Below are 21,629 nucleotides of genomic sequence, written 5' to 3'. Positions count from 1 at the left end.
TTTACCAAATTCGACACTCCCTCATTGACCTCCATACAAAAAGTCCTTGCTTGGTGTGCGAAACAACGAAAATATGCCACCAGTTGGAGGGAGACAGATTTTCCACCGAGTTGGGCCTCTCTGATTCTTCCCTTCTGATATAATTCACCGATACATTTCTTGGTAGTCCAAAAATGGTTGATATCAGGTTGTATATCATAGATGGCCTGGTACATTGTTTGCTACCTCCACCCATTCGGGATGCACCGTTTCAGTTTCAATTACTCAATATTTTTGACAAAAACGAACGAATGTAACTGGTGAAAATTGCGTCGATAGATAGAGCAACTGTGCTTCTATGCCCTAGGCAACTTTGTAGTATTTCGTTTTTTTATGTGTTATTTCTTACATTATCAGCCCTGAATTTTTTTTCTGTTATTACATACAACCAGGAAGAACTTTTGGATATCAGAACAGCAGCATTACAACCAGGAATACAACTTTCCCGAATTAGATCCTTTGTTCGTACCACGATGGCCCTCAAAGAACGTCGCTGGACATTATGCAAACTGGAAACCACATATCCTGAGGCCACATTTATTGTATCTGTGGATTTTAACAAAGCAAATTTGAGGAAAACGCTACCAAAGTTCTATCAACACATTGACTGTAGTACTCACGATGCTAAAACACTCGACCACTGCTACTCCAACTTACGGGATGCATACAAGGCCCTCCCCCGCCCTCCCTTCGGCAAATCTGATCACGATTCCATTTTGCTCCTCCCTTCCTATAGGCAGAAACTCAAAACAGGAAGTACCCATGCTAAGAACTATTCAATGCTGGTCTGACTAATCGGAATCCACGGGGATTGGGATATGTTCAGGGTAGCCTCCGAGAATAACATTGACGAATACACTGATACGGTGGCTGAGTTAATCAGGAAGTGTATAGGAGAAGTTGTACCCGCTGTGACTATTAAAACCTACCCTAAACAGAAACCGTGGATAGATGGCAGCTGAAAACTGAAAGCGTAAACCACCGCATTTAACCAAGGTGACTGGGAATATGGTTGAATATAAACTGTAGTTATTCCCTGCATAAGGCAATCAAACAGGAAAAACATCAGTACAGAGACAAAGTGGAGTCGCAATTCAACGACTCAGACGTATTTGGCAGGGTCTGCAGACAATCACGGACTACAAAGGGAAAACCAGCCACGTCGCGGACACATACGTCTTGCTTCTGGACAAGCTAAACACCTTCGCCTGCTTTGAGGAGAAAACAGTGCCACCGACGAGGCCCGCTACCAAGGACTGTGGGCTCTCCTTCTCCGTGGCCGACGTGAGTAAGACATTTAAGCGTGTTAACCCTTGCAAGGCTGCCGGCCCAGACGCCATCCCTAGCCGCGTCCTCAGAGCATGCGCAGACCAGTTGCCTGGAGTGTTTACGAACATATTCAATCTCTCCCTATCACAGTCTGCTGTCCCCACATGCTTCAAGATGGTCACCATTGTTCCTGTACCCAAGAAAGCAAAGGTAACTGAACTATATGACTATCGCCCCATAGCACTGACATCATGAAGTGCTTTGAGAGACTAGTCAAGGATCATATCACCTCTACATTACCTGACACCCTAGACCTAGAGCCTATTTGCTTACCGCCCCAATAGATACACAGACGATGCAATTGCCATCGCACTGCCATCATCTCATATACATTTTATTCTATTCTACTGTATCTTAGTCAATGCCGCTCTGACATTGCTCGTCCAAATATTGATATATTCTTAATTCCATTCCTTTACTTTAGATTTGTGTGTATTGTTGTGAAATTGTTAGATATTACTTGTTAGATATTACTGCACTGATGGAACTAGAAACGCAAGCATTTCACTACACCCGCAATAACATCTGCTAAACACGCGTATGTGACCATTCAATTTGATTTTGATTTGAAGCCTGGGAATGTCAATACAATCAATCTAGCAAGGGCAATGATCACAAGTCAGTCATAAGGTGGCTAATAGGCTAAAGTATTTATTTATGTACCTATTTATTTAGAAAGCTAAAAACACAGAGCATAACGTTAGCTAGCTAGCTAGCTGCTGGGAGGATGTCATGTCATTGGAGAAATGGGTGAGTGACCGAGGTTTTCCCCTCATATCGTTTTTCTTTGGCTACAGATGCAGGTGTAATTTGCATAGCTAAAAATACATTTGAATCACTTTGCTAGCTAGCTAGCTAGCTATGCTGAACTTGAACAACTGCTATCCAGTTAGCATATCTCTTGCGTTTGTAAACTCTGGCTAACTACTCCGATTTCAGAGCACTCTCGTTTGAGTGTGCCAGAGAGCAGAATAACTGATGAATTTGCATGCAAACCCCGCTGAATATGACAGGTGTCAGTAAAAAAAAATGTTTTATTGTTGCCAGTAGCACAGTTAGTCACTAATACTCTAATTAACATGAACAGCCTAACCAGCTCTGCTAGGGCGAGTAAAATGGTCGGAGTGAGATGAAAGTAGCTTGCAAGCTTGCCAACTTTAGCCAATTAGCTTGGGTGCTTGACTTCCGTTGTGAGGAACGATCAATCGGATCAACCCTAGTCCTCGGCCAGAGCGCCCAGTGTCAAAGTATGTGAGTGGAGTTGAGAGTTAGGAAATCCAGCTCATCGCACACGGAGAGGTGCTTGCGCACCGCTCCGTCACTCCACATCCTTTCCAATCCCACCGCTAAAAACCGCTCCTTGATCAAAGGGGAAAAAAATGCTTCTCCAAATTTGCTCCATTCATTAAAATCTCCATGAACCAACAGCCATCTATTTTTGTGACTACCTGGTCCTACCATTTGGTTTTGAAGTATTGAAACCAATCCATATGATTTGAATGAAAAGTATTTTAATAAACAACACTCATCATTTGAAATAGGCTACGTGTCTTATTAAACAGCATATAATCACTCGAAATCGGTCAGGAGCCAGACAGGTAGCCTAAGAAGGAATGAAAATGAATTATTTTGGCTATATTATTAGCCTATTATTTCAAGGCTCCAAATAAATTAATTGTGAAGCATTAAATCATTATACAGTCTATACATTGTGCATATAGGCTGTGACTTACTTAGAACTGAGTAAAAATTCAATGAAAAAATGCTCAGTCTACAGTGACTTTGAAATCACTTTTAAAAACACAAGTTTGGCCAGAGTCTGTGGATTCAGGCTCATGCGATGGTGCCTGGAAAGTAGGCTAGCAGCAGAGAATACCCTCTCCGCTCCAGTTCAAAATGAATGATGGATGAGTGATGGCAGGGCCTACTGCCTGTAAACACACAGTCCAGTTCAAAATGAATGATGGATGAATGATGGCAGACCCTACTGCCTGTAAACACACAGTCCAGTTCAAAATGAATGATGGATGAATGATGGCAGGCCCTACTGCCTGTAAACACACAGTCCAGTTCAAAATGAATGATGGCAGGCCCATGTGGCAAATGGCTTATTTTCATAAAGACCTACTGTAGCTCTGAAGGGCTATAGCGCACCAGTCTGTCTAGACTCCGGTCCTGGACGAGATGTTTTTATTAGGTTTTATTGACTGCAGTGTCTATTAAATTGTCCAATTGTCTATAGTATTGAGCTGGCCTCTAGTCTAGGAAACCTAGCTGATCAGGTTCTCTATAGATTCAGCTTTGCCCTCTCAAGTCAGACCTACAAAACTGTTTAAGAAACTCAATGTTCTCTCTCACTCATACTCACACTTCCCCAGTATCCGACACCTCCAACACCTCAGACTCAGAAATAACCATCAAACAACGTCAGTGAGAGCTGGGGGAGATGTCTAATGTTAGAAGAGCCTTTAGCACTACTGTAAATAACCACTTAGGCCCTATTCCCACTACAAGATATGAAGGATAGTCTGAGGAGTGGGTTGGTAAAAGAGAATTCTACTATTCAATTCACATTGAATCCTTGTTTTACCAGACGTTGTCGCCGGAAACACAACATTCTTGGTCTGCAGCTCAAATTGTTGTAAATATCCCAGTAGCCATTAGCCAGTAAGCAAAAACTATTCAACAATGACAGATACTTTATCGAAAGCATATTACACTATTGAATAGTGCAACAATTCATAAGCATGTACTGTATGTGGGTTTATTTTCTCGTCTGTAGGCTACACTTGTTACATTTTAGCTTCAAGACAAAAGCACAGAGTTGCTAACAGCATGTCTTTATCAAGTAACGTTAGCCTATGAAAAATGTACGATTAACTCATACCAATATAAAAACACAACCTTACAACAAACCAGACTTAATTTTTTATCAATATCATGCAAATCATTACATTTTGCAATGTGGGTATAAGTGAATTCACCGCAACAGGCTGTTTTATATGAAAGCACATACCCACCATGCACTCTGATCCCATCTGAGCCAGGGGAAACGTAACGCCATGTTTTTATAGCCTCAAATAGGCCCATTTGTGTTCTGAGAAAATGTGAATGTGATCAAACTTGATTTCTATTCACACTTCGGGTGGTGTGACTACATAGGCCTTTTTAATCCAAAATGATTAACTGGAATGAATCAATCAACACAAAAGTGATGACATACTGTATGAGTATCTTTTTAAATTACAGATGCAAAGGCCTACATTATGGAGCTCAGCCCTGTTAGTTCTTATTCAATCGCAGGTGTTTGTATGTGTTTTCCACAAGTTTGTTTTTAAAACCATATGGCCAAATTAGAAAAACAATCTGGTCCCATCATAGCCTGTATAAAACCGTTTTTTTTACAGCTGATTTACAGTGCATTCGGAAAGTATTCAGATCCCTTGACTTTTTCCACATTTTGTTAAGTTACAGCCTTATTTTAAAATGTATTAAATAACAACAAAAAACTCATCAATCTACACATAATACCCCATAATAACAAAGCGAAAACAGGTTTTAGAAATATTTGAAAAAGTATTAAAAAAAACAGAAATACCTTATTTACATAAGTATTCAGACCCTTCGCAATAAGACTCACAATTGATCTCAGGTGCATCCTGTTTCTATTGATCATCCTTAAGATGTTTCTACAACTTGATTGGAGTCTACCTGTGTTAAATTCAATTGATTGGACATGATTTGGAAAGGCACACACATGTCTATAGAAGGTCCCACAGTTGACAGTGCATGTCAGAGCAAAAACCAAGCCATGAGGTCGAAGGAATTGTCTGTAGAGGTCTGAGACAGGATTGTGTCGAGGCACAGATCTGGGTAATGGTACCAAAGAATTTCTGCAGACTTGAAGGTCCCCAAGAACACAGTGGTCTCCATCAGTCTTAAATGGAAGAAACAGAGCCAAACAGAGCAATTGGGGGAGAAGGGCCTTGGTCAGGGAGGTGACCAAGAACCTGATGGTAACTCTGACAGAGCTCCAGAGTTCCTCTGTGGGGATGGGAGAACCTTCCAGAAGGACAACCATCTCTGCAGCACTCCACCAATCAGGCTTTTATGGTAGAGTGGCCAGACGGAAGCCACTCCTCAGTAAAAGGCACATGACAGTCTGCTTGGAGTTTGCAAAAGGCACCTAAAGGACTCTCAGACCATGAGAAACAAGATTCTTTGGTATGATGAACCCAAGATTGAACTGAATGCCAAGCGTCACGTCTGGAGGAAACCAGGCACTGCTCATCACCTGGCCAATACCATCCCTATGGTGAGGCATGGTAGTGGCAGCATCATGCTGTAGGGATATTTTTCAGCGGAAGAGACTGGGAGTCTAGTCAGGATCATGGGAAAGATGAACGGAGCAAAGTACAGAGCGAGCCTTGATGAAAACTTGCTTCAGAGCGCTCAGGACCTCAGACTGGAGCGAAGGTTCACCTTCCAACAGGACAACAACCCTAAGCACACAACCAAGACAATGCATGAGTGGCTTCAGGACAAATCTCTGAATGTCCTTGAGTGGCCCAGCCAGAGCCCAGACTTGAACCCGATCGAACATCTATGGAGAGACCTGAAAATAGCTGTGCACCAACGCTCCCCCATCCAACCTGACAGAGCTTCAAAAGATCTGCAGAGAACAATGGGAGAAAATCCGCAAATACAGGTGTGCCAAGATTATACCCAAGAAGACTCGAGGCTGTTATCGCTACCAAAGGTGCTTCAACAAAGTACTGAGTAAAGGGTCTGAATACTTATGTAAATGTGATATCTGTTTTTTTATTTAATACATTTTAGAATAAGGCTGTAACATAACAAAATGTGGAAAAGGTGAAGAGGTCTGAATTCTTTCCGAATGCACTGTATTGCTGTGTCATACACTACAACTAGGGTTCGGAGTTGGTTAGGTTAGCCTACTACCAGGAAAAACTGTGGGCCCCAGGAAAACAATTCCCCACCACGACTCTGGGACCTGTTGTGCCAACTCTGAAATCACCACACAATGTTACAAATTAAAAAAGATATTCTATTTGTATGATCCATCTTTAACATGTTTTTGGTGGTGGGGATCAGCTTCCATAGTTTTACATGGGCTCAGTGCAGACGGCAGCTACTTGCGACAATTTCACACTGTAACAGGCTGTTAATGCAATTTCAGGTAAAAACTCAATAAAAAAGTCTCAAATATTAGGAAAATATCTATACATTTCAGATGTTTCAAAAACATTGCTCTGCTATTACCATTTATACAGTAGGAATGTTGGCTCAATGAGACAATTTGGTTTACACTGCCCTGCTTCAAGGGTGGCAACTTTCAGGTGAGTGTCATGTGCTGCCTCCAGTGGTAGTGGTTGAGACGTAGCAAGTACACATTTGACATTTGACATTTTGAGTAATATGTCTAGCCGAAAGTGTATTAAGTGTGAAGATGCTCTTAGTCGCCCACACGTCTAGTGTCTGCCTGAAAAACAACACTAGAGCTGGAAGCCTGAAATAACACTCTGATTATAAGGGTTTTCATGGCTCCGTCTAGCACCCCAAAGTGATATGTATTTACACACAATTTGGAGAGGGAAGCCGTAACATGTAATCATAGCAGCAGAGTGAGCCAGTGAAGCTAATAGTAGCCAGGCTAAAACTAGACTCGCTCTGACCGCACCAGCGGTTACACGTCCACAGAGACCGCACCAGCGGTTACACGTCCACAGAGACCGCACCAGCGGTTACACGTCCACAGAGACCGCACCAGCGGTTACACGTTCACAGAGACCGCACCAGCGTTTACACGTCCACAGAGACCGCACCAGCGTTTACACGTCCACAGAGACCGCACCAGCGGTTACACGTCCACTGAGACTGCAGAGAATATACATGTACACAAACACGCTGGGCAGACAAATGTGTGTGTGTGTGTGTGTGTGTGTGTGTGTGTGTGTGTGTGTCACACACACACACACACACAGACACACACACACACACTACCAGTCAAAAGTTTGGACACACCTACTCATGCAAGGGTTTTTCTTTATTTTTACTATTGTATACATTGTAGAATAATAGTGAATATATCAAAACAAAGAAATATCACATATGGTTTGAGCTTAGTGAGACTATCAGGACAATGACCCAAAACACCTCCAGGCTGTGTAAGCGCAATTTGACCAAGGACAGTGATGGAGTGCTGCATCAGATGACCTGGCCTCCACAATCACCCGACCACAACCCAATAGAGATGGTTTGGGGTGAGTTGGACCTCAGAGTGGGAAAAGCAGCCAACAAGTGCTCAGCATATGTGGGAACTCCTTCAAGACCATTGGAAAATAATTCTTTATGAAGCTGGTTGAGAGAATGCCAAGAGTGTGGAAAGCTGTCATCAAGGCACAGGGTGACTACTTTGAAGAATCTCAAATATAAAATATATTTTGATTTGTTAAACACTTTTTTTGGTTACTACATGATTCCATATGCGTTATTTCATAGTTTTTATGTCTTCACTATTATTCTACAATGTAGAAAATAGTCAAAATAAAGAAAAACCTTGGAAGGTGTGTCCAAACTTTTGACTGGTACTGTACATACAGCTCCTGTAGAGAGGAGCAGGGGAGGGAGGAGGGCAGAGGGAGGGAGGAATAGTCAGTGAGGGAGATGGGGGAGAGGACCCCCCTTCTAAAGCTTGTTGTCATTGTGTCTATAGCTCTGTGCACAGTGAGAACCATGCTGGTCTAAACCAATAAAGCAGGAGCAGAAAACTCACAGCTTACACTCCCCTGCTGGGACACAATCACACACCCCAGCGTGCACGCATATATATGTGTGTGTGTGTGTGTGTGTGTGTGTGTGTGTGTGTGTGTGTGTGTGTGTGTGTGTGTGTGTGTGTGTGCGCAGCAAAACCCAGTAGCTGGAAGAGAGGAAGAAAATCAATTTTCTCCACTTGTATTTATTTATTTCCAAAAATATTTATATATTTATTTGTCTATTTGTGTGAGAACGGAATTGGGTCTGGCCACTCTCTGTGTTGCCATGGTAGCAACGGTCCAGTGTTCCAAACGACACGGCAGGTAGCGGCGGTACAATCAGGGGCCGTATTCACATAGCGTCTCAGAGTAGGAGTGCTGATCTAGGATCAGGTCCCCACTGATCTTGGTCATTATGATCCAAAAGTTACAAAATCAAAGCAAAGTTTATTGGTCATGTACACAGATTTGTAGAATTTAATCGCAGGTGCAGCGAAATGCTTACGTTTCTAGCTCCAACGGCGCACTAATATTTAGTAACACAATAAGAATACACACATACAGTGGGGGAAAAAAGTATTTGATCCCCTGCTGATTTTGTACGTTTGCCCACTGACAAAGAAAGGATCCGTCTATAATTTTAATGGTAGGATTATTTGAACAGTGAGAGACAGAATAACAACAAAAAAATCCAGAAAAACGCATGTCAAAAATGTTATAAATTGATTTGCATTTTAATGAGGGAAATAAGTATTTGACCCCCTCTCAATCAGAAAGATTTCTGGCTCCCAGGTGTCTTTTATACAGGTAACGAGCTGGATTAGGAGCACTCTCTTAAAGGGAGTGCTCCAAACCGCAGCTTGTTACCTGTAAAAGAGACACCTGTCTACAGAAGCAATCAATCAGATTCCAAACTCTCCACCATGGCCAAGACCAAAGAGCTCTCCAAGGATGTCAGGGACAAGATTGTAGACCTACACAAGGCTGGAATGGGCTACAAGACCATCGCCAAGCAGCTTGGTGAGAAGGTGACAACATTTGGTGCGATTTTTCACAAATGGAAGAAACACAAAAGAACTGTCAATATCCCTCGGCCTGGGGCTCCATGCAAGATCTCACCTCGTGGAGTTGCAATGATCATGAGAACGGTGAGGAATCAGCCCAGAACTACACGGGAGGATCTTGTCAATGATCTCAAGGCAGCTGGGACCATAGTCACCAAGAAAACAATTGGTAACACACTACGCCGTGAAGGACTGAAATCGTGCAGCGCCCGCAAGGTCCCCCTGCTCAAGAATACATGTACATGCCCGTCTGAAGTTTGACAATGAACATCTGAATGACTCAGAGGACAACTGGTGAAAGTGTTGTGGTCAGATGAGACCAAAATGGAGCTCTTTGGCATCAACTCAACTCGCCATGTTTGGAGGAGGAGGAATGCTGCCTATGACCCCAAGAACACCATCCCCGCCGTCAAACATGGAGGTGGAAACATTATGCTTTGGGGGTGTTTTTCTGCTAAGGGGACAGGACAACTTCACCGCATCAAAGGGACGATGGACGGGGCCATGTACCGTCAAATCTTGGGTGAGAACCTCCTTCCCTCAGCCAGGGCATTGAAAATGGGTCGTGGATAGGTATTCCAGCATGACAATGATCCAAAACACACGGCCAAGGCAACAAAGGAGTGGCTCAAGAAGAAGCACATTAAGGTCCTGGAGTGGCCTAGCCAGTCTCCAGACCTTAATCCCATAGAAAATCTGTGGAGGGAGCTGAAGGTTCGAGTTGCCAAACGTCAGCCTCAAACCCTTATTGACTTGGAGAAGATCTGCAAAGAGGAGTGGGACAAAATCCCTCCTGAGATGTGTGCAAACCTGGTGGCCAACTACAAGAAACGTCTGACCTCTGTGATTGCCAACAAGGGTTTTGCCACCAAGTACTAAGTCATGTTTTGCAGAGGGGTTAAATACTTATTTCCCTCATTAAAATGCAAATCATTTTATAACATTTTTGACATGCGTTTTTCTGGATTTTTTTGTTGTTATTCTGTCTCTCACTGTTCAAATAAACCTACCATTAAAATGATAGACTGATCATTTCTTTGTAAGTGGGCAAACATACAAAATCAGCAGGGGATCAAATACTTTTTCCCCCCACTGTAATCCAAAAGTTTAAAAAACTAGAAATGAAGAAATATCAGAACGAGCCATGTCAGAGTCTGGAATATTACAGCCTGAAGAGATATTATGTGTGACTGGCCTTCACACAATACTCCATAATGTCAAAGTCGAATTATGTTTTTAGAAATGTTTACAAATAAATAAAAAATGAAAATCTGAAATGTCTTGAGTCAATAAGTATTCAACCCCTTTGTTACGTTAAGACTAAATAAGTTCAGGAGTAAAAATGTGCTTAACAAGTCACACAAATTGCATGGACTCACTGTGTGCAATAATAGTGTTTAACATGGTCATCTCTGTACCCCACACATACAATTATCCTCAGTCGAGCAGTGAATTTCAAACACAGATTCAACCACAAAGACCAGGGAGGTTTTCCAATGCCTTATAAAGAAGGGCACCTATTGGTACATGGGGGGAAATAAAAAAAGCAGACATTAAATATCCCTTTGAGCATGGTGAAGTTAATTACACTTTAGATGGTGTATCAATACACCCAGTCACTACAAAGATACAGGCATCCTTCCTAACTCAATTGCCGGAGAGGAAAGAAACCGCTCATGGATTTCACCATGAGGCCAATGGCAACTTCAAAACAGTCAGGGTTTAATGGCTGTGATAAGAGAAAACTGAGGATGGATCAACAACATTGTAGTTACTCCACAATACTAACCTTTTGAGTGAAAAGAAGGAAGCCTGTACAGAATACAAATATAACAAAACATAAGGCACTAAAGTAAAAACTGCAAAACATTTGGCAAAGAAATACATTTTATGTCCTGAATACAAACTCAGGACATAATGTTTAGGGCAAATCCAACACAACACATCACTGCGTATCACTCTTCATATTTTCAAGCATGGTGGTGGCTGCATCATGTTATGGTTATGGGTATGCTTGTCATCGGCAAAGACAAGGAAGGTTAAGATAAAAATAAACGTAATAGAGCTAAGCACAGGCAAAATCCTAGAGGAAAACCTGTTTCCCAGTTTCTGTTGGAAAACAGACTTAGACAAATTCACCTTTCAGCAGGACAATAACTTAAAACACAAGGCCAAATATAAACTGGAGTTGCTTACCAAGAAGACATTGAGCCTAGTTCATGTTTTGACTTAAATCTGCTTGACAATCTATGGCAAGACTTAAAAATGGCTGCCTAGCAATAATCAATAACCAGAGCTTGAAGAATTTTTTTAAGAATAATGTGCAAATATTGTACAATCTAGGTGTGCAAAACTCTTAGAGACTTACAGCAATAGTCGCTGTCAAAGGTGAATTTAACATGTAATGACTCAGAGGGTTGAGCAAGTGATAGTGAAAGAGGAGAAAGGAGAGACAGAAAGAGCCTTTGAGAAGCCTGTATGAGAAGCTCTTCGATTCAGCATCCCTCCATTCCTCTCTCTGACTTTTTCATCCATCCCTTCTCACTGTATTGACGAAGGGACCGCTTTATATGGTAATGCCTTTCCCACCTGAGAGTCATGAATAGGACATTAACCCTGACACACACACACACACACACACACACACACACACACACACACACACACACACACACACAGGCGTGAAGAGCACATTAACGCTGACTGAGATATGTATGCATCTCACATGTCATATGTCGCTGCAACGGAAGGCGACACGGTTATGAGAGCGATGCTGTATGTTGGATGATTCTCATGAAATCAGTTTTAGCAATTTGAGTTGCAAAACCATGATGCATCAGCAAAAATCAACTACAGTATCATTCTGAGGACTAAGATTTCTAGTTTTTGCAAAGTGTCTTATTTTAAATACATTTTAGCTTGAATTTTGTTCATTTTCACCCCAAATTCTCATTACCGAAATGCATCCGATTTAAATTCTCGGGTCATTTAATAAAATACAAATATGTTGCTGCAGTAGTTTGTCCATAAATCATAAAAGATGTATACTAGTTTAAGTTTACATTAAACTATAATATGTATTACGTACAAACACAGTGTCTGTGGACATCTGTCTCATTACCGTAACACTCAATCATTGTTGTTATGAAGTTGTATTCACCCATCATCAAGAGGAGTGTTAGTACAAATTAAGTGAATGTTTTTGCTTATAACCTTCAGAATGAGGTTCTTATTCTGAAAACACCCCCTTTACCCCTCTTGGCCTTCTCATTGCAGAAACAGCTAAAAAGCGAAAAATGGGAAGAATATTACATTCTATAATTTAATTTTAAATATATTATTTTTTCAGTGTTATGTTTAACACAGCCCTTTTCATTAGGGCAGAAATGTTAAAAAGTATTACAAATTGATTTGTTTATGGCTTTTTTTGGACTGTTGCGGTAATGAACATTTGGTGGAAATTGGGGTAAAATCCATCATACCTGATCAAAAAACATAATAACTATGAAATAAAAAATCTCAGTGATCCAAGAGGAAATTTTTTGAAAAATTACAAGCTCTCACAGTCTCACTGCAGAATCCAACTTCTGTCCATAAATGTCAGATTTCGAAGGTTACGTTTAGGAGTTAAGGTTTGGGATAGGTTTAAACAAAAACAACTCCACAGTTAAAGGAACGTTCCGGACATTTGGTTCCTAAACATTGTTGTCCAGAACACATAGGACCAGATTTTACCCTCAGCGACTTATTTGGGGCTAATCACGTGTTTTTTGAAAACGACAACAGGCTTCAGGGAGGAGTGAGGTTGATCTCCACTTGTCCCACCCCCGAATGTGGGGAATTTGAAAAAGAGTGTGTTGCTAATTAAACAGCCATGAGCATGTAGTTCTGTGTCAGTCAGAGAGCTTCTCTATTTATTACTGTCAGAGAACCTATAGTGTGCAGAATGGCTGCTGCAAGCGATGACCCCCCCCCCCCCCCCCCCTGCAGAGTTGGATGATTACAACTTCATCAAGGATTGTTGAATGATCAGAATCACCTTTATTCACCAAGTACATTTACACATACCCGGAATAGACAAGGCACATCCCACTGAGCACAGACGTCAGTTCAACATTTAGTTTTGATTTACATTTGGTTGAGTTGTCAATTAACGTAAATTCAATGTGAAATAAAAAATAAATTCACCATGCAATTGGATTTAGGTTAAAAGTTGGGTAAAAACAATACGAATTGCCCTTACGTTGATGACTTTTTGCAAATCCAATCAGTTTTCCACGTTGATTCAATGTTTTTTGGTTGAAATGTGGAAAACAACGTCGATTCAACCAGTTTTTGCCGAGTGGGAGAATACAATATCGGAACAGTAAACATAAAGCGTAGCAGAGTATAGGCTGATTGATTAGTTTGTCCATTTTTTGGGTGAGTGAACGCATGTTGGAGAGGAACAAGCCAGGAAGCGAAGCACGGAGGCCCAGTCTCCTAAAGCACAGCCCTGGTGCGCCTCCCCCTTATCCTCTAGTGTACAGCTCCATAGTCCCAGCTAGTAGACTGACTCATAGTTGTGGATGGCGTCCTTTCGCAAATATTTTGGTGTATGAGGACAGAATTTTGAGGGCACAAACCAGTTGGCAATGTAATATTCAGTAGCCCATCCCAAGTGAAAGTAGTCCCTTATATTGATAAAAATCCATGAGTAAACAAACAAACACTAGCAGCAACAAAGCTGGGGGAGGCTTTCGTGACTATTGACTATGTGGAAACTGCCCAGACAGTAATGGCTGGGCATAGAAGGCTGGAGAAGACAGAATAAACCAGCGGGTCCAAGCAGACAGATGACAACAGACAGAGGAAGTGTTTTGCCCCTGCTAGCTAATGTTGTTATAATGGCATTATTTAATATAGTGCTGTTGTGTACATTGCCGTTGTGTATCGGTACTAGATTGATTTTCGAGTTTCGCCTGGTGGTTCAGAGCTAGCACCCATCTAGCTTAGACGCTCCTTCCCATACTTGCCTTCCAGACGCAAAGCATCATGGAAGCTGCTGTAATCTCATAATTCTTACAAATTCCTTCCTGGTTTGATAAAAGGCTATTTTATAGCTTACTCGTTCAATTTTTCTTAAACACTTACGGACAATTTGGATAACTAGGGCCACTAACAACTTGCTGTGGAGTCGTGGAGACAAGCTGTGGAATGTTCCTTTAAGTTTAGGCATTAATTCCAAATGGTTTAGTTAATGGTTAGGTTTGTGATAGGGTTAAAAAATATATAACGAGTGCCTAGAACTAGGATTGAACACGCAACCCTCGGAGCCAGAGCTTGTGGCTTACGCCCATCCGTCATCCCCAACGCCCTAGCAAAACACAAGCCTACTTGTTGGTAATAGCGCTCACCGCTGCCCCTAGTGGCCGCTTACCTGGACAGACATGGAATTTCCCAGTCAATCTTGACCAACCTGGCTGGTCAGGTAGTGGCACTGTGTTGCACGGGAGTCAGTAACAGAAGTAAAACCTCCCTAAACTGGGATCTGAGCCAGGAACACACCTACTTGTACATTTCCCTTACGGCTCATACTCACACATGCGCACACACACCCCCACACTCTCTGACCCACTTTATTGAGCTGAACCTGACTAACCAAGAACAGACCGCTCACCAGTTACAATTTGGCCGTGGGTGGTTGAGGGTTACACGCGCACACACAGGAACTAGGTCTTAAATAACTTCAACTGTGTTACCAGATTTTTCTCTGAGCCTCCAGCTACAAGTGTGTCTATAAAAATCCTCCCATGCAGTGTCACTGACATCTACTTCAATTCCCTGACCCCTCTCCTCCCTTATTGTCTCCCTCCATCCCCCCTCCTTCCCTCCTGTCTTCCTAACTGACATAACCTCTACGGTCCATTCCTTCCCTTCTTACCACCTTCTAGTCTTACATTTCTCTCCTTCCTCCCATGCAATCTCTATCCCTGTTTTTCTTTGATAGCCGTCCTCCCTCCGCCGCCGCCTCCTCCTCCTCCTCCTCCTCCTCCTCCTCCTCCTCCTCCTCCTCTCTCCTGCAGCTGGCTGGTCGGTCATAAAAGGTGTAAGCTAACAAAACGTCTGAAACCTGAAGCACAGCACAGGGAACTAACACATCCACTTCAAAAAGAAAGGAAAAGACACACTCTATGAGTTCAGATCCCTCCATTATGAATGGAAGGGGAGAATGGGGGAGGAAAAAGCTTCTACCATCAATCCATGAAATCCTTCAGAAATGGAGACCCCTCTCTGCTCTGCTGTACCTGTAGTCATGCAATTAGGCTACACTTAATCCCTTTCTTTCCTTTTTCTTTGCTTCCTTTTCTCTCCATCCATCGCCCTCCAACCCAGAGCCTTGCAAACACACACGGCAGTGACAGATTTCGGCAAGTGACATTTTCTAACATCGACCCCGCTGCTGCACTCTTCAACTGTGCGGTGTCATTTCTGTGCCCCCCCTGTGGGTTTGTGTTTGTACGCTCAGCACGCTTCCTGGAAGCCAACAGCAGAGACTGAGAACCAGGTCTCCCCACAGTGGCCCCGTGAAGGTCATGATTAGCATAAGAACACTAATGTCTGCTGGTTCTGTCAGAGGAGGGAACAGGAAGCAGAAGATTACAGAGGTGATGGACGTATCATGCCTGCATCCCAAATGGTACCCTTTTCCCTTTATAGTGCACTACTTTTGATCGGTTCCATAGGGCTCTGTTGAAAAGTAGTGCACTATATAGGGAATAGGGTGCAATTTGGGACTGAACCCATGTCCCTGTCCTCTCCGAGAGACTTAGCATCTACCAGCCCTGTTCTTGTCAGAACAACACAGATTTGCCCAAGCAACAACCCTCAGGTCAACCTCTCTCTCTCCCCATCCCTAATAGCCTTGTCTGAGCTATAACAGTTCATAGGGCAGCAGCCTATCTTCTGTTTCTGTTGCGTGAGGCAGATGTATGTACAAGTACACCCCCTGGACAGGATGCTAGTCTATCGCAAGGCCCAATCAATAATAACAGTACACTTTGTCCCAATGATGATAATGAATCACATCAAACCATTCTAGTTATGCATCTTGTTCCTGATAAGAACAGAACGTTTCCGAGCCAGAGAGCTCAACAAGCAAATAAAGTCTACCAACTTCCCTTTACACAAATCATCAATATGACTGCCCAGTGCCTTTAATAGTCCTGTGTTAGCGGACCAATAGATCCATCTGCAGAGCCAGAGCCAGGCTGGCAGCACCCCCACCCCAAACTACATCACGTGGCTTTGCATATCGGGTGGGCCATTTAAAACGGTTGATAATTATCATTGGAAGAGCAGTCATATTGATGATAAAAAAAAGTAAAAAATAATATTTTAATCATTTTTTTATTCAGATTTTTCAGGGGGTGCTGCAGCACCCCTACTTCCTGGCTGCCCTCCAACATTGCTCTGAATGGGAAAGTTTGTAATGTCAGTTCTATTCTCATTCTATGTGAAAGCCTTTACCTGCTAAATGTAATTCACTGGCAGAGTGCCAAACGTTCACCCTATAATCTACTACAATACTATATACTGACACGCTTGCCAATTACCACTAAGTAATGGAGGCTGAGAAAGAGGTCAACTTTATCTGAACCCATACACAAACACGCACACAGGACTAAACACTGATATTCTCCCACCCTCTAATACCATGCCGCTTCCAGGGGATCATACCAACATCCTATACCATTTCTAGTAAATAACTCTGTCCTAGTCCAGATTCAGATGTTGGATAGGGGGTTTTGTATAGGTGGGGAAATTCTCCCAAACATGATGGTTTCTCCCAGTTCCACTATGATTGTAATAGAAATGTGTTAACCCTTGGTTGTCTGTCCTGATCGGTGAGCTCCTGATCTCCATAGGCTCCAGCTGTCCGGTGCTACACAGCACCACTTGTGTCCACGCTGGGGACTGCTCTATTGGCCTACCACTAACTCATCACCTGTGCACTGACCGCAGTGACTACGGTAAACAAGCACCTCTCAGAGTGACCTCCTCGATTGCCATCAGACAGGTAGAGATAACTGTAGATACAACCAGCCTGGATCTCTTGCCATCAGACAGGTAGAGATAACTGTAGATACAACCAGCCTGGATCTCTTGCCATCAGACAGGTAGAGATAACTGTAGATACAACCAGCCTGGATCTCTGGCCATCAGACAGGTAGAGATAACTGTAGATACAACCAGCCTGGATCTCTTGCCATCAGACAGGTAGAGATAACTGTAGATACAACCAGCCTGGATCTCTTGCCATCAGACAGGTAGAGATAACTGTAGATACAACCAGCCTGGATCTCTTGCCATCAGACAGGTAGAGATAACTGTAGATACAACCAGCCTGGATCTCTTGCCATCAGACAGGTAGAGATAACTGTAGATACAACCAGCCTGGAATGGCAGACTATGAGGCGGCAGGTAACCTAGTGATTAGAGCGTTGGGCAGTAACCGAAAGTTGGCTGGATCAAATTCCCGAGCTGACAAGGTAAACATCTGTGGTTCTGCCCCTGAACAAGGCAGTTAACCCACTGTTCCCTGGTAGGCCATCAATGTAAAATAAGAATTTGTTCTTAACTGACTTGCCTAGTTAAATAAAATAATAATTCAACAACCATGCTCGTTCTCAAATATCAGGGTAAAAACATTACAACTTTTATGTTCAGACCATGAAGGTTAGGATAGGCTGGAATGGGAAGATGGTCCAGAGAAAAGTTGAGTTTATGAGTGCTCTGCATCCACTTAGAATAGACCCATTTATGAATGGGACAATTACGCACCATGGGAGTTGAACCTCATTTTTATCGGTTTTAATTGGGATCATCCCACCACTACTTCCCCTCCCCCTGCGGGCTTTTCACAGCAGTCAGGCTCATGACGCATATCCTCTGTTCACTCTGGGTTTACAGTATGTGTGCTGTGCCGGGCAGAATGCTGTTATTTGTTACCCAATAACTCCCTCCCCAAGGGGCTGCATTCATCACTCTTTAGGGCCTAGACTCTTGGCAACGCACAGAACTTGGCAAGGCCGCCTGAAATCCCCAATATGCTCAACAACAAAAACAAAAGAAAAAAAAGAAAATCACAATCAAGCGTAAAGGCCCATTGCCCTTTACAGCGAGAGAACCTTCTTTAAGCGCACACACACACACATACACACACCCCTGCACAGTAAAAAGATGTATGCACCTCATACTGTACATTAAAAGCCCTGGCGTTCATTTATCTGGATTCAGAAGAAAAAAATGGGTCGCCAAAGGGTTCTATCAACAGAAAATAACCCATCAATGGAAACGGAAAAAAAACTATAATGGCAATAATCGACTAGGCCTTTATTAATCCCTATCCAAAACGATGTGTAATGAAGCAAATGGTACTGATGGATTTAAACTTTAGAAAAAGCTGATCGAATTGTATGTACATCATCATAATCTGTTTTTTTTTGCATAATGCCAGCTACTGAACGAGCAACAGGGACAGGGCTGTTTGCCTCTGAGCTGAGCTTTTCCCGTGGGCAGCCTCACTGGCTCTTCAGCCCAGGCACAACACAGCCTCGATCAAACAGAAAAGTATGCCTACAGTCAGATCTAGGACTATACCATTATCCAACTCACTTCTCATTTCATGCCTCCTTCACATGGACACAGAAAATAATAGTACACCAGGTTTCCCAAACTCGGCCCCGTGGGGCTCGGCCCTGTGGGGCTCGGCCCAAGTCTTGGAAACCCTGTCTTACACCACCATAGTGATGTCTTATGGTCTTTGCCTATGGGTCCCCTGTCGCCAGATTCAGAGGCTGCTATAGCCGGGCAGCAGTGCATCTAACTCGGCTTACCTTGCTGGAGTAGGGGCCGGGAATCAGCAGCTTCAGCGCCTGCCTCTTCAGCTCTGTCAGCCGGGCGTTGCAGTTCTCACACCATATCCCCCTCTCTCTCTCAGAACCAGGGGAACTCCCGCTGCCAGAACCTGTACCGAAACCTGGCGATCCACCCAGAGACCCGGGAGAACAGGTCCCGATCCCTGGGGATATGGTCCCGGGGGAACCAGAGAAAGAGCCCGGGGAAGAGGTGCCAGATCCTGGGGAGGGGGTGCCTGTGGAGCTAGGCATGGAGCCGACTCCCTCTGGAGCGGGTCTGCTGCCGGTCCGGGACTCCTCGTAGGCCTTTCTGTACCATGTCTCCGGGGAGAAGGAGGCTGATTTTGTCGGAGAGGTGTCGGTAATCTGTGGGGAGCACCATAAAGACAATCCTACCTTTAAGGTAAAATTTGATTTGATTTGATTGAAATTGAGGAGACAAACAATAACTCACTAGAAGCACAACTGGGTCCATGGTATAAGACTTTATTGGCTAAAATGGCAGAGATGCAAAAACCCACGTAGAAAAGAAACAGTTTGAACAAAAATGTCTAAAAGCATTAGCCTACAAAAACTAAAGGTGAGTATGATCTATCTATCTGTTTACTGTTGCGTTCCCTAGCTAGCCTACCCGCTTCGCTGCAGTAGCCTAATTAATTGCCAACGGCATTCAAACCTGTAGCAAACATTATGGCATACCCTTACTGCTCTGATGGAATAAATGAGAGCTCTGCTATACTTTTCACTGTTGTTGCTAGTGTTACTGATATAATCATCCAATCCACATAAAGTAGAAAAATAGACTAGGCTACTAACCCCGTATTTTCTGCTCCTGCTGGTCACAGACCTCTCTTTGGTCCCAGAGAGAGAAGTCATGCTGAAGGTGAGGGAAGGGAGGAGTGGGGAGAAAATATCTCGGTTGTTTTACACACAAGGACACCAAATCGATGTCAATGAATTCCACGCCCCTCCGCGTGCTTCTCAATGATGAACTAATATCACGCAGATTGGATATCAATATAGCATACTGTCTCCAACCATGAAAAACAATAACCTAACAGTAATTCCGCTCAAATGTATCCAATACGCGCAATAATTAGTTCCAATCCACGGTCTCCTGTAACGACTTAAAATCCACAGTGAAAATGTGAACAGGTCCGCCTGTATGAGTGGGGTATAGACGGGTTTCTCTTCTGGGAGCGGCGAAATACAACAAGCAGGGCGGTAGCAGAGTGAATGCAGCCGCTGCTGCACAGGCTCAGCGTAGACAGTGGGGACGCGCGTCTGCAGCGCTGTAGAGTCCGGGGCAGAGGCACAGCTCTGGTATTCCTCTGGCTGTCCGTGTGCCTGCAGGAGGCTCAGTGCTCATCTGAAGCCAGAGGTGCCGACTGGAGATAGATGCTCGCGCACATCTGGCTGAGGGAGGGTCCTCTCTGCCCTTTCCTCGCTGGCGGACCAATAGTGAATCAATACTTTGTTGACTGACATGTGGCAGCTCATTTGTCCTGTTAACTTTTGGAGGGAGTAAATGCTGACTAGAGAGGGATGTAGTAGGCCTACAGCTGACGATGGTTATGGTTGCAAGATTGCATTAAAAGTATCTGGAGCAGAGGTGGTAGACTACAGTATGTTCAGTTGGATCAAAAAGGTTTAGGCCTAATCAGTAACATAATTCATAAATACTCATCATCATCCGTTTAACCTAATTTCTACCAGCATGTCACCTGTGCAACTATAGGAGAAAAAACGGTATATCACCTTTACTCCACACACAGAGACACATAAAAAGCTCTCCCTCACCCCCCACTTGAAAAAAATCTGACCATAACTCTATCCTCCTAATTCCTGTTTACAAGCAAAAACTCAAACAAGAAGTACCAGTCACGTGCTCAATACGGAAGTGGTCCGATGAAGCGGATGCTAAGCTACAGGACTGTTTCACTAGCACAGACTGGAATATGTTCCCAGGTTTCATCCTATGGCATTGTGGAATTTACCGCATCGATTACCGGTGTCATTAATAAGTGCATCGACGATGTCTTCCCCACAGTGACCGTACGTACATATCCCAACCAGAAGCCATAGGCAACATCTGCAGTGAGCGAAAGGCTAGAGCAGCCGTTTTCAAGAAGTGGGACACTAATCCGTACGCTTATAAGAGATCCTGCTACGCCCTCAGACGAACCATCAAACAGGCAATGTGGCAATACAGGACCAAGATTGAATCGTACTACACTGGCTCTGACGCTCATTGGAGGGGGCAGGGCTAGCAAACCATCCCAGATTACAAAGGGAAACCCACCTGCGAACTGTCCAGTGACGCAAGCCTACCAGATGAGCTAAATACCTTCTATGCTCGCTTCAAGGCAAGTAACACTGAACCATGCATGCACCAGCATGCAGGAAACGGAGGGCCGAGCACACCCCCATTCACATCGATGTGGCTGTAGTGGAGCGGGTCAAGAGCTTCAAGTTCCTCAGTGTCCATATCACAAAGGACCTGTCATGGTCCAAACACACCA

The 21,629-nt window shown here is 43.5% G+C and overlaps 1 protein-coding gene across 1 annotated transcript in view; it reads right to left on the bottom strand.

Moving 5' to 3' along the window:
* The window catches only part of LOC106569018 (kinesin-like protein KIF26B), a 194,873-nt gene extending 174,002 nt beyond the window's left edge, over nucleotides 1-20,871 (bottom strand). Inside the window, exons 1-2 of the mRNA XM_045714734.2 lie at nucleotides 19,924-20,871; nucleotides 19,087-19,473 (exon numbers count right to left, since the gene is read on the bottom strand). Coding sequence (XP_045570690.1) covers nucleotides 19,087-19,473; nucleotides 19,924-19,983 — 447 coding nt within the window. The 5' untranslated portion in view covers nucleotides 19,984-20,871. The remainder of the gene's footprint in view (nucleotides 1-19,086; nucleotides 19,474-19,923) is intronic.
* Nucleotides 20,872-21,629: the final 758 nt, after the last annotated feature.

Source organism: Salmo salar, chromosome 01 (assembly GCF_965601325.2).
Source record: "Salmo salar chromosome 01, fSalSal1, whole genome shotgun sequence".
Lineage (NCBI taxonomy): Eukaryota > Metazoa > Chordata > Actinopteri > Salmoniformes > Salmonidae > Salmo > Salmo salar.
This window is presented reverse-complemented; position numbering and strand designations above follow the sequence as displayed.